Source organism: Lissotriton vulgaris, chromosome 3_2 (assembly GCF_964263255.1).
Source record: "Lissotriton vulgaris chromosome 3_2, aLisVul1.2, whole genome shotgun sequence".
Taxonomy (NCBI): Eukaryota; Metazoa; Chordata; class Amphibia; order Caudata; family Salamandridae; genus Lissotriton; species Lissotriton vulgaris.
Window position 1 is genome coordinate 225390554 of NC_141690.1, and position 17952 is coordinate 225408505.

The following is a 17952-nucleotide window of genomic DNA, read 5'->3' on the forward strand; positions in this document are numbered from 1 at the left end:
CCTGTGGCGGAATGCGTTGGCGAGTGTCCTAGGACCTGTGGGGACACAGGGTCCACCGGCGCCGAAGAGTCCACAGAGTCCCTTTTGTTTTTGAGAGGGATCTTAAAATGTTCCAACGCCGGCTCCGTCGTGATCTTCCTCTTGAGGAGAGACAGTTTCCCGGTGTTGGCGTCGATGATTACCTCACAACGTTCCTCTTCAGCAAGCGATTGGAGCCGAAGCTTCGATACCACCAAGGCAGCTTTCGAGTGTCCGCCTTGCTTCGGCGCGAAGGCCTTCGGTGCCGACTTGGGAGGAAGGGTGAAACGGATAGACGTTTGCTCCTTCGCAGGCTTAGGCGTGGGCTTAGGCGTCACAGTGCCCTGAGCGGGAACCACACTGACTTTTCGGATCCGCTGCAGGGATTCCGCCACCTTCGTCGTCAAGGCCGGAGAGGGTTCGACCGGCTCGAGCGACTTCTCTGCATCGAGAGTCTGATCACCCGCAGGCACCTTCTTCGGGGCCGACGCCCCATGCCTATGTGCGTCGTCGCCCAGACGCTTCTTCGGAGCCGTCTTCGGGTCCACAACCCCTTTCGGAGCCGACGCAGCCGCGTCGGACGATTTCGCCTTCGGCACCGACCCCGAGGGCTTCGGGTCGGCCATCTTGGCGCGGCTCTTCGAGTCGGCCATTTTGGTCTTCTTGGAAGTTGACGCCTCCAGAACCTTCTGCACCAGCGCAACTTTCACTTTCGGTTTCGCATCCGAGGGTGTGTGACCAGGTGGCTTCACTTTCGTTTTCTTCAACGTAAGTGTTGTCTCACAAATGTCCGTGACCGGGCCCGGAGGCGGGGACGTAGGACTTATAATTAGATCTTGGGTAAGGCCCGAAGGCGATCCCTCGACCTGGGCCGTGTGAAGGGGAATAACCCCTGAGTCTGGTTGGGGGTGCTCCTCCTCCGAGCTATCCCCCATAGTGGCAAAAGCCTGATCGTCGTCCCCTACCTCGTCGGTGACTTCGTCAAAGTTCTCCTCACCCGCGTCGTAGGTCTCACCCTCGGACGCGGGACTAGAGCCCGAACCTTGTCCGTCGTCTTCTTCCTCGACAGATTCCTGGAATATGTCGTCAGGTGGGGGCGCCGCAGTCGATAACCTAGCCTGGAGCCTATGGGCCCGACGATTCTTCAAAGTCTTCTTGCACCGGAATTTGGAACACGCCATGCAGCTGTCTTCGTGGTGATCCGGTGACAAGCATGTATTGCACACAGGGTGCACGTCGAGGTGTGAATATTTGGAGTTACACACCGGGCACTTCTTAAACGGAGTTCGCTCCATAGCAAAAAGTGTAGTGTAGGCCCGTCCGCGCCGAAAGCACGTGGAAGGGCAGCAAGAGATCGGAGCTGAGAGTCAGAAAAGAAACACGTACGCAACTATACCGACGCCCAGCCTAAAGACCTTTTGGTCTCGATTAGAAGTTGAACAACTATCGGTCCCGACAGAGGGAACCGAAACACATCCGAACCCAATGGCGGAAAAAAACAATCTGGGGATGGAGGCGATGCCCATGCGCACTGTAGTCCAGGGGAGGAGCCACCTATCTCGTGATACTTCGAAGACTCTTCCAGGACAACAATGTGCAATCATCCGGACCCAACACTAGGCGGCGATCTATGCACAGATATGAATTCAGCAGCCCACATGCCTCGAACACATAATTTTATTGTCACGGTTACAATCAATCAATCAATCAGTCCATTTATAGAGCGCGCTAATCATCTGTGAGGGTCTCACGGTTACAAAACATCAATACTTTAATTTTTTTTTAAACTAAAGATTATACTTCTGTGAGTGGTGGGATGAGAGAGGATAACATGGCTGCTTTGGGAAGATTCACGCATTGCCACCTGGCACCATGACTTCTCATCAAAGTCTTCAAAGCCTGCACTACGGGCATCTTCATAAGTTGGTATCTCACTACTTCAAGTAACCATGCGAAGAGCAAACTGCTGTGGCCCTCTCACAGTAAGCCATACTCACTAAAACCACCATCAACATAAGGTTCACCACTCAACCAAATCCAAGTTCTGAAATAAACAATGCCTTCTAAACTCTAGAATCACCTAAATAGTCGACTATACACCTTCTGGATGGACGATGGAACTGAAAGCGACTTACTCAAAGCCTGGGATAAAGCTCTTGAAGTAGCAACGAGGACGGGCCTTCTTATCTTCAAGATCTCACTATGGCCTTTAGCACCCAAGAGAGGCAAATCTCTCCAAAGTAGCACAAATTATGGACAGCTCCCTCCCTAGTTGTCCATTAGTCTAATCTCAGAGAGTTAAACTGCATTCGTTCCTGTCCAACTTCCACTCCTATGTGGATGAGACTTCGCTCAATCTATGGAGGAACCAATGGGAAAACCTAACAAAATACCTCAGAAATATTGTGTCAGCTACTGAATCTTGAATTGAACATAACATAACTTCTATTCAGCGACACCAAGACAACTAAACCTCCCTGTAAATCAATCTCATCCATTTCTTGGCCTGTAAATCACACCTGTATTAATGTCAAACGCCTGCTAGTCAACCTCAAATCAGAAATTGTACTCAATGCTCACATTACATATGTGACTGGCGTATCCCACTCCTCAATTTGACAACTCTGAAATATGCTCCCTTTCTTTCCAACCAAAGGTAATTCTATCAACTCTGCGCCAACTAACTTTACTTCTGCTTTCCAAAACACCAAATCTCCAATCACTAGGTGGAATAGAACGCCAAAGCAAATCGGTAGAAGAAAATAGGTCTATTATTGCCATTCAGCACTGCGACTCCGTAGAAATGAACACACAAACGTTAAGGCTCAATCTCTGATCTCGTTGATATACTATATGGGACAAAATGAGGGATCCACGTCACCATAACCATTAGCATGATTATTATAGTTTTTATTGTTAAGACATTTTCCAAAGTGTGCTAATAGTCAGAGACTGGGAGTCCAGGCAGTGTATTGATAAAATGGAAGAGTCCTAGGATACACACTAGGACCTCAAATTACAGCTCAGAGGAGACAGTCAAAGTTAATATCCTTCCCGAAAAGAAGAAGATCATTCAGTTACCAGACACAGTGTGACTGCTGGCACCGGGAAGGCAAAACTGCCCAAGTCACAGTGATACACTGTGGGGACTGACAGAAGTTTGGCCAAAAGCAACTTCAGGCTCAAGCTTTGGGAAAAAAACCTATGGGCTGTCTCAGAACAAAAGTAGAGTCAAGGACAGAGAAGGCCCTGTGACTAAAACAAAATCCCTTGAAAACTGCCCATTCAGCCACCAAGAAGCAATATAGAGAAATACGATGATTGGGTATGTGGGTTCATCTATTAAGTCCTAGCAGAAATCATGCTGCTGAGTGCGAAATTGGTGACGCTGCAACAGAGGAGGTATTGAGGAAGTAAAACCGCTTAGTCTAACCATCACAAAGCACTTATTTATTTGAGCTCGAATAATAATGATAGATGTAGAATCTACAAATAAATGAATATTCGAGGCCTTGTACGAATAGTGAACAGTCCACGATATTCTATGTTTAGTGATCATGGAAGACACATCCACAATAATGTTGCTGGTCCAACTTTACACAGGACCTGTTAGTTCAACATGGAAAAACTGAGAATGAAAACAATAAAATACCTGCCTTGGGTACCAAATACTGTTCATCTGTGCATGCCAAAGTATAGGCTTCTGCCCGCCCCAACTCGCTCTGGGGAAAGTGAGCGTTCATCTCATCACCATCGAAGTCGGCGTTGTAAGCCTTGCAGTTGGCATAATGAAGGCGCAGCACCTTCTCTCCAGGCAGGACCCTGGCGCGGTGAGCCTGGATGGAGGGTCTGTGCAGGGTGGGCTGCCGATTTAGTAAGAGGACATCACCATTCTTTATATGGCGGCATACCTGCAAAAACAAACATCAATTAGACACCATCATTTACTATACATTTAAGTAAGATTATTCTTTAAATTTGCACATACGGTTACAGAAAAATAAATAGCTATATACTTTAGATATATATTTTTGGTCTGAATCAAAAAGCAATCTTCCTGAAACTAAACACTACTGAAAACATGCACCAGACTAGGAATTTGACTGATGTGAAAATGCTCCACTTAAAAATATCTGTTTATAATTTATAGGATGTTTCCTAACTGTGCTAAAATAAATTGTTTAAAAAACTCATGCAGTTTCAGTGAATATAGTGTCTACTCTAATAAATCATTTAGGTCCAGCACACCATTTGACCAGGGTAGAAGTGACTTTGGAATAACTTAACTCCTGAAGTGCTAAGCGTTCCTCCTGTCCGCTATCCCACACTGCCCTCTCATTGCTGAGCTACTGTTTGTATTTAAATGCTTTGTTAGACTTGCAAGGAATGATACATAATATTGCATTGATAAGCTTCAAGTGACTAATACAACCCAGACCAGCGTACAGCATTTTCCATAACATTTTTCGATTAAAGAAAGAACATAAAACAAGCATTGGCAGGCGAAGCGTAGCTTGTGAAGAACGTAACCAGTACTTAACCCAAATCTATGTCCTAGGCTCCAAAACATGACAAAACTATGAAAATATGAGAGAACTCAAGTAAAGGGGGCAAGTACAGTGAAAATGAGTTGCCCACTGCTGTTTCATATTTCATAGCTGCAACCCCGGCGATATACATTTGCCTATTTGATGGGCAACCCGGAGGACACAGATGGTGCAAGAGAACAGGTATAATGTGAACTCAATTTACAAGTAAGAACCTGAATTCTGTACAAAGTAAAAAAAAAGGTCAAATGCTTTTGTCTTTGCCCAACACGTCAGGTTCCAATTTCTTACACTACAGACTGCAGAGTTTAAATATTTAGGCATTCAATGGTATACAAGACAGTAAGTACTTACAACTTTCATTCCGGTTATCTGCACCCCGGTTGGAGGGGTGAGGAGTTGCTTGGCGATGGCCTCTCTCTGGGCCGGGTCTGTGGAGCTCAGCGCTGTACGGGATCCATCTTCATTGATCACCATGGAAGCGCCGGGGTGGACATTTGGACCATTCAGAACGGCTTTCCGCAGCTCCTGGGCATTCCAAGGGGTCACAGGCTGCGGGTAGGTCAGTTTGGTAGCAAATACCTGCAAGAGAAGCCACCAGAACAGAAGGCTTAACTATGACACAAAGGGCATACAACTGACTACAGCCTTTGACCTAAGCACACGTACATTTTTGTAGAAAATAAGCATGCTAAACTTCAATGTAAGTATTAAAAATATTTCACCGACCTCAAGAAGATAACTCATCGCTTGGGTTTTTTTTTTTACAAGTATTTTTATTTAGGTACATCCTTTTAAACTTCACAACACCACAAACACCTCAATAATGTAATGGCCATAAATTTTCTTCAACACAATTGACAAGAAACAATTGAAATGGGCTTTTCTAGAAGACTTGAAATACAAGCGAATCCCATAGTAGATCCTTAAACTCCATTCTCCATGAACAATTCTCTATTCTGTCCAAAGCTGTTGCTATAGGACATAAACTGCATTAGGCTACAATAGCAAATGAAAGGATTAATGGACAGTCTATGATAAAGCCCTTAAGGCTGCACCCCACATTCATGCTACAAACACATCAATATTTGTTCACATTACAGATAAAACATGCATTCATTTATCTAAACTTAATACATCAGCAAACAAGCAGAAACTCTTTTCATAACAAAGGGTCAGAAGATCAGCAAAATAAACAACATACTTGTCAAGAGCCTCACATGTAAATCTAAAAGGTTTATTAGATATCTAATAAGCATCTGTCTGGACGCTAAGTTCCAAAGTTTTATATTCCAACAATAATTTTAGTCATACAATGAAACCGATCATCCATAATCGATACACCGAACATGCTTTTAGCCGCAGACATTTGTTACTCATCTTTTTTCACCCCTAGACATATTTAATTCTCCGGTCAACATAACACAGATTTTGTTTGGGGTCGCCGTTTTCAATGTTACTGCAGGAAAAGATCCTGGAGCTGCTTCCTGATGCAGGTAAGAAAACAAAACTGTGGTTCAAGCCCTCCTGGTGTCCAGATTGGACTACTGTAATGTGCTCTACCTCGGTATTACCAAAGGTAGAATGAGAACGCTCCAACACGTCCAGACGGCGACAACAAGGATGATGCTTACCATCCATGGATTCTCTTCCACAGCCGAGGGAAAGATCTCCTTTAACCCCTTGCATGCTGGTGACGGCTCCAGTCCTTCATGGCACACAGTGCTCGTGTGCTGATGACGGCCGGGAGCCGTCACAACCACATTTGCGATCGGAATGTGCCGCACAGGAGCAGAATTCAGGCCGCGGGCAAGGGTTTAAGGCTCTATGTTTCTGTCATAGAATTCTGAACTTAAGGGGTCCCTGTTATTTATTCCCCCTGATACAACCATACCAGCTCAATCACTGCGTAAAGACTTCTGATGCTGCTTTGCTTCCCTAGATAGCCCGAAACTATTTTCAGGAAGAAGTTAAAAACCTGGTTTTTCATACAACTCTAACACGAAAATCCTCTATGTAGAATCCTTTGTAGCCACCTTTTTTGTGGAATCCTAGCACGCGGACACTCCCTTGGAATAGCCATTAGGTCCTACAAATTGTCAAATAAATAAACAGATGCGGTTATTCAAAACTGTGCAGAGACTGAAAGTATATACATAGTAAACCTTTGTATATATGTGTAAACTCTGGAAAAGTGGAACAAACAACAGGTTTTTGATAACCACACACACACTCTGTTATTATTTAAACAGCCCAAGACCTTAAAATCAATAGCTAGGCCCTTAGGGAAGAAAATAACCTTAAAAGGAGATTTAGCAAGTAAAAGGAGGGAAACTGAAACCGGACCAGGCACTCAACTGGTTATCCCCTTGTATAATTCTGAAGGTCCACATAACTTTGCTAACTAATTTAAACATAAAGGACCTGATTCACAAGGATAAACTTACACTTTTGTGTAAATGTACTATTGTTTGTTACTCACAAAGGGGTTTACGAGTAATATCTTTACCAGTGCGGAGTCTCTGCACATAAAAAGGTCCTAGATGGCCCTCAAAAAGAACAAATAAAAGGAAGCATTAACATTTAATACTTTGTACATGGTAAATGCTGTAATTTGCTAAAAATGTGACTCCTGCAACAACAAATACCTATCAATAGTAAGGGCCTTATTACGAGGACAATGGTCCATAGGACTGCCATACTTGCGGTGGCTGTCCAACCACCACCACACTGCAAGCCAGCTCGCAGTATTACGATTGGGGCGGTCGGACTGCCACTGGACCACTGCAGATACCGGGCGGACGCACACCGGTCAGGAGCAGGAATATGCGGTACCTCTGTGGCACTGCCAAGCATATTCTGAGTTGCCCTCCACCGCTCGGTTCATAGTGGTGACCCAGCCATAAAAAGGATGGCAGGAATATGTGCCGCACTGTCGCCCTATTTAGTTAATTAGCAGCGCGTCGTCTGTGAGGCTGTAACTCAGACTTTTCTGCTGTTTTGTGCGTTTCACGCTGTGCATTTGCTGCCCCTGGCCTTTGACCCTCCATTTTGTGTTTAGGTTTTTCCCCTGGTCCGCCCCTCCTCCCGCCACCGCCTCCTCCCAGCTGCTGCCCCTCCCACGCTCCGCCCCCTCCACCATCCATTTATGACCATTGCCCCCGCGCGCAGCGTTCACGCGCAGCGACCACGCCCTAGTCGCGCCGAAGGTGCGCCAAAGGTAAGCCAGTCTACGCCCGTCCGCGCCTGGACCGCGCCCAGCGCCAGACCCCCTGCCCCTCGCGCTGCCCAGCCCTCCCGCATTTCCTACGATGCCACCACCCTCCTAGCCCTTGACCCCGGTCGCGCCCCCAACTGCGTCCTAGCCGCTCCTGGACACACCCATGGACCTTTCTCCTGCTACTTCTGCAAATTCTGCAGCACCGACAACATCTCCGCCACGACCACACCACAGATTCACGACCCCAACCACCTACAATGCATCCTTCTCAACACCCGTTCGATCCACAGGCACGCCATTGACCTATGGAATCTACTAGACACCATTTCCCCGGACATCGCCTTCCTTACGGAAACATGGATGAACGCCTCCTCCGCACCAGACATCACCATTGCCATCCCCGAAGACTATAAGATCACCCGCAAAGACCGTACCAGACACACAGGAGGAGGAATCGCTATCGTCCATAAGAAATCTATCCGCATCTCAACCAGCTCTGACGCCAACCTCGCCAACTCCGAACACCTTCACTTCCAGATCCACATCGACCCCAAAACAACACTCAGAGGCACTCTCCTCTACAGACCACCAGGACCCCGCGCAAAATTCAGTGAAGACATCACGGACTTCATCTCTCCACACGCGCTCCCCTCCAAAGACTATATTCTTCTGGGAGACCTCAACTTTCACCTTGAAAAGATAAACGACCACAACACCGCCACCCTCGTGGACAACCTCGCCAACCTCGGACTTAAACAACTAGTCACTTCCCCCACCCACATCGCAGGTCACACACTCGACCCCATCTTCACATCCAGCAATCATGTCTCCTTCAGCCACACTACGGATCTCCTCTGGACCGACCACAGCTGCGTTCACTTCACCTACAACAAGCCGAAACCCATCAACCACTCCCAACCTACCCTGCAAAGAAACTGGAACAAAATCACCACGGACCAAATCTCCGCATCGCTCCTTCGAAACTCCCCAGCCCTCTCTTCTAACGCCAACGAAGCCACCGCCAACCTCACCCTATGGTTATCCAACACCGCCGACACCTTAGCACCACTGAAAAAACGTCAAAGCAAACCTGGCAGCAAGAAAGCCTCATGGTTCAACGATGATCTCAAAAAGTCCAAGAAACTCTGCCGCTCCCTTGAAAAGGCCTGGAAAAAAGACCCAACCACCAGCACCAAGGACGCCTTCAAAAGCGCCACCCGCACTCACCACCAACTGATCCGAAAAGCCAAGAAAACAGCATTCAAGGATCGACTTGACAACAACGCCCACAACAGCAAGGAACTTTTCAACATCGTCAAGGAATTTTCCAATCCCTCGGCCAACTCCAACGACATCACCCCCTCTCAAACCCTCTGCGACTCCCTAGCCTCTTTTTTCCACAACAAGATTGCAGACATCCACAACAGCTTTGACAACCAACCCGGAAACCAACCCACCCTACCATCTGCTGACCATCTTCCCCCCGTGAACACCCTCAACGCCTGGAACCCAATCTCCACTGGGGACACCATCCGCCTGATGAATTCCATCCACTCAGGATCCCCCACAGACCCATGCCCTCACCACATCTTCAACAAAGCAGACTCCGTCATAGCACCGCACCTCCGAGACGTCATCAACTGCTCCTTCAACTCCGCTACATTCCCAGAAGACTGGAAACACGCTGAACTCACCGCCCTTCTGAAAAAACCAACAGTGGACCCCACCGAACTCAAAAATTACCGCCCCATCTCGCTTCTTCCATTCCCGGCCAAAGTCATCGAGAAAGCCGTCAACAACCAGCTCGCCGCCTTCCTCGAAGCCAACAAATCCCTCGACCCCTCACAATCTGGCTTCCGAGCAAAACACAGCACTGAGACCGCCCTCATCGCAGCAACAGACGACATTCGAACTCTACTGGACAATGGAGACACAGTCGCCCTCATCCTCCTCGACCTCTCTGCAGCATTCGATACAGTCTGCCACAGCACCCTTCTACAACGCCTCAATAACATCGGAATCCAAGGAAAAGCACTTGAATGGATCACCTCGTTCCTCACCGGAAGAACCCAGAGAGTCCGCCTTCCTCCATTCAAGTCCGAGGCCTCTGAAGTCATCTGCGGCGTACCTCAAGGATCCTCACTCAGTCCCACCCTCTTCAACGTATACATGAGCCCCCTCGCGGCCATCGCACGCCAACACAACCTCAACATCATCTCTTACGCGGACGACACTCAACTGATCCTTTCTCTCACCAATGACCCCAGCACCGCCAAAACTAACCTACACGAAGGAATGAAAGAAGTTGCCGAATGGATGAAACAAAGCCGTCTGAAACTGAACTCAGACAAAACAGAAGTCCTCATCTTAGGTACATCCCCCTCTGCATGGGACGACTCCTGGTGGCCGGAAGCCCTCGGAAAAGCACCCATCCCGACAGACCACGCACGGAACCTTGGCGTCATCCTGGATTCTTCACTCTCAATGAACAGACAAGTCAGCGCCGTTTCCTCTTCTTGCTTCAACATTCTTCGCATGCTCAGAAAAACATTTCGCTGGATCCCCTCCGAAACAAGGAAAACAGTCACCCACGCTCTGGTCACGAGCCGACTGGACTACGGAAACACCCTCTACGCGGGTACTACCGCAAAACTCCAGAAGAAACTCCAACGAATCCAAAACGCCTCAGCCAGGCTCATATTAGACATCCCACGCAACGAACACATCTCTGGTCACCTTAAAGACCTCCACTGGCTACCCGTCAATAAGAGGATCACTTTCCGACTGCTTACCCACGCACACAAATCACTCTACGACATCGGACCAGATTGCCTCAACTCTCGACTGTCCTTCTACACCCCCTCCCGCCAACTACGTTCTTCCAGCCAAGCCCTCGCCACTGTACCTCGCATCAACAAGACCACCATGGGAGGCAGATCCTTTTCATACCTGGCTGCTAAAACATGGAACTCACTCCCCGCTTACCTTCGCCTCACACAGAACCACCTAGCGTTCAGAAAGCAGCTTAAAACGTGGATATTTGACAAATAATCCTCCTCCCCTTCCTAAGCGCCTTGAAACCCTCTGGGTATGTAGTGCGCTATACAAATTTTTTGACTTGACTTGACTTGACTCGAGGGCCCCCTGCACTGCTCCTGGATCTGGAGGGTGCATGCAGGGGGGACCACATGTTGTGACCCCCTATAACTGCACCCCAGTTGCTGCACGTTGCAGCATGCATGCCACACCGTGCAGGAATATGCTGCAGGCACTCTACCTAACCAACGATCCCTCATATTGTGAGTATCCCCAGGTGCCATACTGGATCCAGAAGCTCAAGGGCAGTGCTCCTGCTCGCAGGTAGGTGGCACTATTCGACTGTGCATCAACCTTTTTTTCTGCTTTAGGAGTGATGACCGGAGGTGCATAGAAGCGCCACCCATGTGTGCAAACATCAGGTTTTTTTTATGCTCTTGTCTGAATACTCAGTTGAGGAGCCCATCAGCGAATCAAAGGAACCAATGTACAGATTCGTAAACTTTAACATTTTAAGATGGAAGAAACAGAAAGGGAGGTGGGAGGACAGTGAGAAATCTGCCTATTCACCAGAAATAGCATTACCAAAGGTAAGCAACTTGTTCCTCTGAAGGATACTTCAAAGCGCAGATTCCTCACCTTGTGAATAGATACCAAAGCAGTACCTCCCACGGTGGTTGGTCTGTGGAATGGCTCAGTCTAAAAAGTCCTGCAGGACCGAGCGAGCAAAATGCCCATCACAAAACACCAGGCTGTAGTGGCAGTACTGCTCGTGAACATGTGCGCTGATGACCAATGTAGGAAAATGCTCCTTTTTACAAGGTCACTCCAATACTTTTTGCTGGATTTTGTTGCTACGTTTTTGACTATGCACATTGGGACACTAACGTTCAGGTCCCATTGCATGTGCTCTGACCCCCTAAAACATGTCGAAATTATCTACACTTATGATTGGCTTATATAACTTACATATAAGTCTCTAGTATATGGTACAAAAGTGTACTCATGGGCTGCAAATTCAATTTAACTAGTGGACTGCAGCACATATTATGCCGCCACTAAAGTGACAATGTAAAGTATGTCTCAAGGCCTGCCCTTGCTAGCCAGGGTATGCAGTGTTAAAACTGCCAATTCGACCTGGCATAATAAACCTCTTGCCAGGCCAAAACCTTCCTTTTTAATACTTAAGATGATCCATAAGGTAGCCTAAAGGTTCATAGGGCATGGTGCGTATTTAAAAAGTAGCAGATGTATATTTGACGTTTTACATGTTCTGGTAGTGAAAATCCTCTAAAGTCATTTTTCACTGTGTTAAAACCACCTCTCCCATAAAAAAACACTGAGTCCCATTATAACACTTTGTAATGGTTAACTTCAATTTGGGAGTAGCTAGAAAAATTATTCAAGGACTCATTTTAATAGTAATTTCAAACCCAACTTAATGGATAAGTCGGATTGTATATTACTGTTTTATGAATGACACCTTTAGAAAGTGTTCTTTTTCTTGCCTGAGCCAAATGAGCCTTTCTGCTAGAGTTCAGGGCCATCCAGGAGCTAAATGGCTCCTTGATTAGGATTGAAGTGACTACCAGAGCTGAGACAAAGGGAGAGTGGTTGACCCTCCCCTGAAATGAGGGCCATCTAGGCTGTGACCAGGAACTTAATTACCTTCAAAGGATGCCTACCCTGTCACTGGCAGATGTAGCTCACACCCGGGCCTGCCCCCCTCTATTGTCCAACAGTGACGGATATCCCAATATAATAGGAATTATATTTCGGCATACATGACATCCCTCACCGTTGTGACGGTGTAACCCGTCTGCTGAGATCTAAATCAGGCCCTAAGTTAGAAGGTAAAACTTAGGACTGCTTTTCAGTTTCTAAATCCAGTCAGGCACCTGGGGAAATAGACAAGGTGAGGATCCTGCAGTTAGAAGTATCCATCAGAAACAGAAATATTAAAAAGAGTTATTAAAAATTCCAAAGAGAAACAAGTGTCAAAACAAAAATATGGATGTTGGTTATTACTTGGACTATGTATACATATAAATTACAAACAAAGTCTCTAAATGTCAGGCTGTGATTGACCTGCCACACACAGTCAAATGCTGGACAACTCCTTCACCAAATTATGAATGTTCTATTTTTTCTATTGACTGTAGACAGAAAAGAAACTATATCCGCCAAAGGTTTACAATAACAGTACGGAAGGTACTATATCTGAAGCTAGCAACTGGCTGAGTGAAGAAGAGCAGCAGTATAAAGTGAGCTACCCTTATCAAAGTCAGAACTGCTAAATAGTCTCTAAATGGAGAGCTTTTAATACAGCTGGACCGTGGTAGTCAACTATGTGATCAACATGGCCAAGGTCATTTAACTCAGAGATCCAAATAACCATAAGGCATACAGTAAAGACGAGATATGTCACTAAACAATTGGTTTGTTATTTCACTCCGTGGCGTGAAGCATCCGTACACCTCCGCAATAGGAAGAATTTATTTTAAAAATCTTGCGTGATCAACTCAGACGAGGAAGTTAAAATATTGAGCAGGAAATAAAGAAGGATTACTGCAAAAAAGGTTCCACAAATGCTGGAAAGCTATGAATGAGGTAATTAAAGTAATTTGACATTCAAGAGTCGTTTGGACGGCGGTTGCTAGGAGTGGCAGGTGTACGCAGGTGACATTGATACCTTAATCCATGCATGGGGTTTTCCACACAGCCAGGAAGAAAAAAATGTGATGCAATCCTAGAAGCAGGTTAACTCAATAACACAAACTTCAATAACCAAACAAAACCTTAATTCCTGTTGTATACCTCATCCAAACTGAATTCTGATTGATACTATGACACACTAGCCATATGTCATTTATTATAATTACTCTTGTATTTCATCTAACGGCTATTGAAACAGAGAATCCAGACCCTTGAAAAGGCACCCTATTAGCTCACATTTACAAAAAAGAAGCTAGAAGATGGCCAAATTATTTCTGTCTTGCGCTCTCTTAGATTGGACGTTAGGCAAACTACAATTAAAGCATTTAGAGAAAAAGGACAGCACACACCGAATATCATGTGTATTGACCAAGCAGGTTTTTTTTGCATTGACAAAGCAGAATTTATTTTGCAGGACCGAACAAGTACATTAAATTACTTCATTACATCATTGTAACTCACTAGGGATTTGTACTCAAACAAACTGGTGAAGATGAGAAATAGAAAGATGGGATATGGTCCTAAAAGAATGAAACTATGAGTGGATTTAAGCAAGGCGTGCATACTTAACTTTATTCTGTTCAATCTCAATACTGTTGACCTAATGTAGGAATTAGGTAGTGTTAGTGTCTCTAGTTGTCAGAGGTAGGTACCTTTGTCCAAATAGGGGCCCTTGCTTCTAGTCAGGGTAAGAGGGATACACTCCTACAATAACCCCTGCTCACCCCCTTGGTAGATTGGCACGAGCAGATAGGCTTACCTCAGAGGCAGTGTGTAAAGCATTTGTGAACACATACAGTAATACAGTGAAAACACTACAAATGGACACCACACCAGTTTAGAAAAATAAGAAATCTTTATCTAAACCAAAACAAGACCAAACGACAAAAATCCAACATACATTATCAAAAATATCCTTAAAATCGTTTATTCACTTAAATAAAGCATGTAGCAACAAATAACTCCAGTTGGAGTTATAACGACGTCGTGAACGGTGTAAATCTCAAAGTACTGCGCCAACCTCTAGGTGCGCCAGGTCGGAAACCATGAAAATCAAAGACAGTTCACGGCGTCGGGGAGGCTATGCTTCATTGGCGCCACATGGCGTCGGTTTCTTATGACCCCAGGGGAGGTGAAGCCTCTGTTCCTTACTGCAGCGCAGGGGAGGCGAGACGAGACGACTGCTCCTTACTGCGTCGGTGAGGTGGCATCACGATGGCGCCGAAACCTCTGTCCCTTACGACAGTGTGCTGTCGCTGGATTCGGGAGTCACCCACGCGAGGATCGGCTCCGCGATGATTAAGTCAGCTTCGAAGTCGATGCGGTACGGTAGCAGCATCTGGCCTATATTGCAAGTCAGAGCAACCCTCATGGCTTCGGTGCAGGTTATAGCGTCGCTCGCCGGCATCTTTGTTGCAATTTCCTTCTGTAGCAACTGAAACAGCAGTTCCAAATGCAGAGAGACAGAATGGGTGAAGTCTTTGTGTTCCTGGGACTTCAGAACAGGAGTCAAGCTCAGTTTCAAGCCCTTGGAGAACTTTTCTTCAAGCAGGTGACAAAACAAAACAGCAAAGTCCTTCTTCTCCTTTCCTTGGCATCAAGCAGCCACTGCAGGCCAACCCTGTAGGAGAGTAGGGTCTGCAATCCTATGATCACCCGGATTTTTTGCTTTTGTTTCACTGGTTTACGACTTTCTCTGGCTGTGGGCCTGCTAATCAGACCCACAGCCTGGCTGTTCTCTTTCTAAATTACGATATGTACCCTAGGTGCATTTACCAATTGGTACTGGGCCGCCTTATCAGACCCCGTAACGCAGGGCATAGGTGTACCCAGGGCCGCCAGGGGCTGCAGCATGTATTATGCCACCCCTGGCTGGCCTCTTAAATTTGACACAACTGGCTGCACGACAGCTGGGGCGAAGACGTGTAACCACCCTTCGCTTTAGGTATAGTAGCTCTATATCTAACCATACAATGGACACCCGAGTTCCTATCAGTCACTCCTATGGCAGGCCTTAACAATCCTGAAGGCAGAGTGCGTGGGCTCGTGTGAGCTAGGTTCAGGCCCGAGCCGAGCCCGGTTGCAGCTTGCGGAATCAAGACCCAATGGCTGTTCCATGATAACGCGTACCACATCGGTAACTTCGGTGTCGCGTTATCAAGACATGTCGAGTAAGGTGTCATACGAATCGGGATGCTGCCCTCTCACCAACCCTGGCGACGAGGTTAACATTCCGCCCTTCTAGAGGGACACGACATGTACGTAACTGTGAACCCCGGTTAAGTTAACTGAAGCCTCAGCTCCACAAAATGGATGCTGCCACCACAGACACAAGTCTGACCTCCTGCTGCTGGGAGTCCTTCCAGCGAGGAGCACTTGGACAAAGGGTTTCCTGTCGAGGGCGCTGTTCGCACCGTCCCAGACAGGGTTTGTGTATTCTGGGTAGGTAGGGCTTTGGCGAGAAGGTGACTGCGGAGTGGCACCCCGGTGCTCACTACGCATCTGCCGGTTAGAACCAGTTCCAGGGGCGACAGCCCTGGCCTGGGGAAAGTCCGGCAGGGGAGAGGGGCGTAACTACCCCCCTTCCTGGTCCCACCCTTAGGGCAGGACCTAGTCATGTACCCACCCCTTTCTTTAGGATAAAGACCTGAGCGGGGACCCTTCCAAATTAGATCATCTTTGAATCAAGAACTACTTTCTACGAAAGGACACTCAAGACTCTTCTCAAGATTTCTCCCTTGTGACTAAGGAGTAGTCACCCTGCATCAGCAGGCACCATCTAAGAACTCTGCGGTTTGCTGCAAGTCCTTCCTCAAGGATCCGACGGCCCAGCTCGACGAGAACCGGCTTCCCTGGCACCTCTGACCTCTACCCACGTCATCAGCTCAGCTGTGATCTGTGGGTGCAACGAGACCTCGAGGGACCGGCCATCATCAGAACCTGCACGCTCTTAAAAACCAGCACGACCATCGAGGTAACTCTCTGGTGAGTGCTCTGGGGTCCGAGAAACCCCGACCCTGAGCCGCTCTAGCACCGAAGTGCAGTCTCCCAGCATCTCCACGATCTGCGTGGGGCCCTTCTGCTCGCTGCTCAGCACGTTGTCTGGTCACTCGCCGCTGGCTTGTGCCCTTCTGTGACGACATCCGAGAATCATCACTGCTGGTCTGGTTGCTCCAGACTGGCCCTTGCTTCCATCTTTGCGAGAAGCACCCCGGACCCTCCTGGTCCACTCAAGACGCCATCTTAGGCCCACCCCGTGGCCCCGAGATCTGCCAAGGCTTGTTGCCCCATCCTGGGCCCAGCGACGCCGACAGCATCATCCTTCGTGGGACAGCTCGCACCTCCACCGTGGTCGCCGACAACGCCTCCTGGTCCGTGAGACTGCAGAGCCTAGCGTCGCCCACTCACCTGGTCGAGGTGACGGCCAACCGGTGCCTTCCTGGTACCCTCTGACTACTGGCTAGTAGTACGAACTTGGTCCCCTCTGCTTTCAGGTTTCATCAATCTCCGATCCAGGCTTGGATCTCTACGAACTATTCAGCACTGGTCGCCGGCCAGCAACTCCTTCCTTCCGGCTCCTGGCTCGTCAGCGAAGACCCCGACGCCTGTAAGACTTGTGCAGCCGCAGCCCTCGTGGCTAGGTAACTCGGCATTTCGGTGCCTGCATAGCCTCCTTACTCTAGGGTCCCGAGTCCCTCGCTTCCGACTTGCCTTATCGGGTCCGCCCGAGACCTTAACCTTTCCGTGTCCTCGGACACTTGTTTTTAAACTGTGCACTTGAAGTATTTGCTAAAGAGATTTGGTCTGTGCTTAGTACCCTGTCCTCATAAAGAGTACAGGGCTGTTGTGATTCTTAATAAATATCCTGTTTATTTTCATAACACTTGTGTGGTGTCCTTTCACTGGGTATTCAAGGGGTACATGTGTGGTAAACAGCTGGCTTAACACGCCCTCTCGAGTCTTTAGCCTTAGACTGCTCGTATCCACGCTACTAGGATAGCTGGTCTATAGGTTGACTTACAACCAAACACCATAAGGGTCGTTGGAACGATACATAGCGGTCGCTAGAATAGCGAACGTTGCATATCGGGCCAACTTCTCACAAACCCCAGACAGCAAACAACACAGGGGCAGTATTACTCCCTGGCAGGAGGTGGAGACAGCATTGTTGAAGGCAGACCAGGCCCAGTTATGTTTATAAGATGTTATAAACAAACTAACCATTCTGTCCTATGGGAACAGATAACCTTGCAATAGTGAAAAACTAAACTGGCAGTATTTCACTATCAGGAAAAGCCACACACATCAGGGCATGTCCTACCTTTCACATACAATGCACCCTGTCCACAGGGGTACCTTGGGTGACTAACATGCAGAAAAGGAAAGGTTTGGGGACTGGCAAGTGTATGCACATGC

The 17952-nt window shown here is 47.5% G+C and overlaps 1 protein-coding gene across 1 annotated transcript in view; it reads right to left on the minus strand.

The window, feature by feature from the left end:
* POLR1A (RNA polymerase I subunit A) overlaps nucleotides 1-17952 on the minus strand; it is a 565818-nt gene that overhangs the window by 380729 nt on the left and 167137 nt on the right. The window contains exons 12-13 of the mRNA XM_086964251.1: nucleotides 4920-5147; nucleotides 3675-3929 (exon numbers count right to left, since the gene is read on the minus strand). Of these exons, the coding sequence (XP_086820377.1) occupies nucleotides 3675-3929; nucleotides 4920-5147 (483 nt within the window). The remainder of the gene's footprint in view (nucleotides 1-3674; nucleotides 3930-4919; nucleotides 5148-17952) is intronic.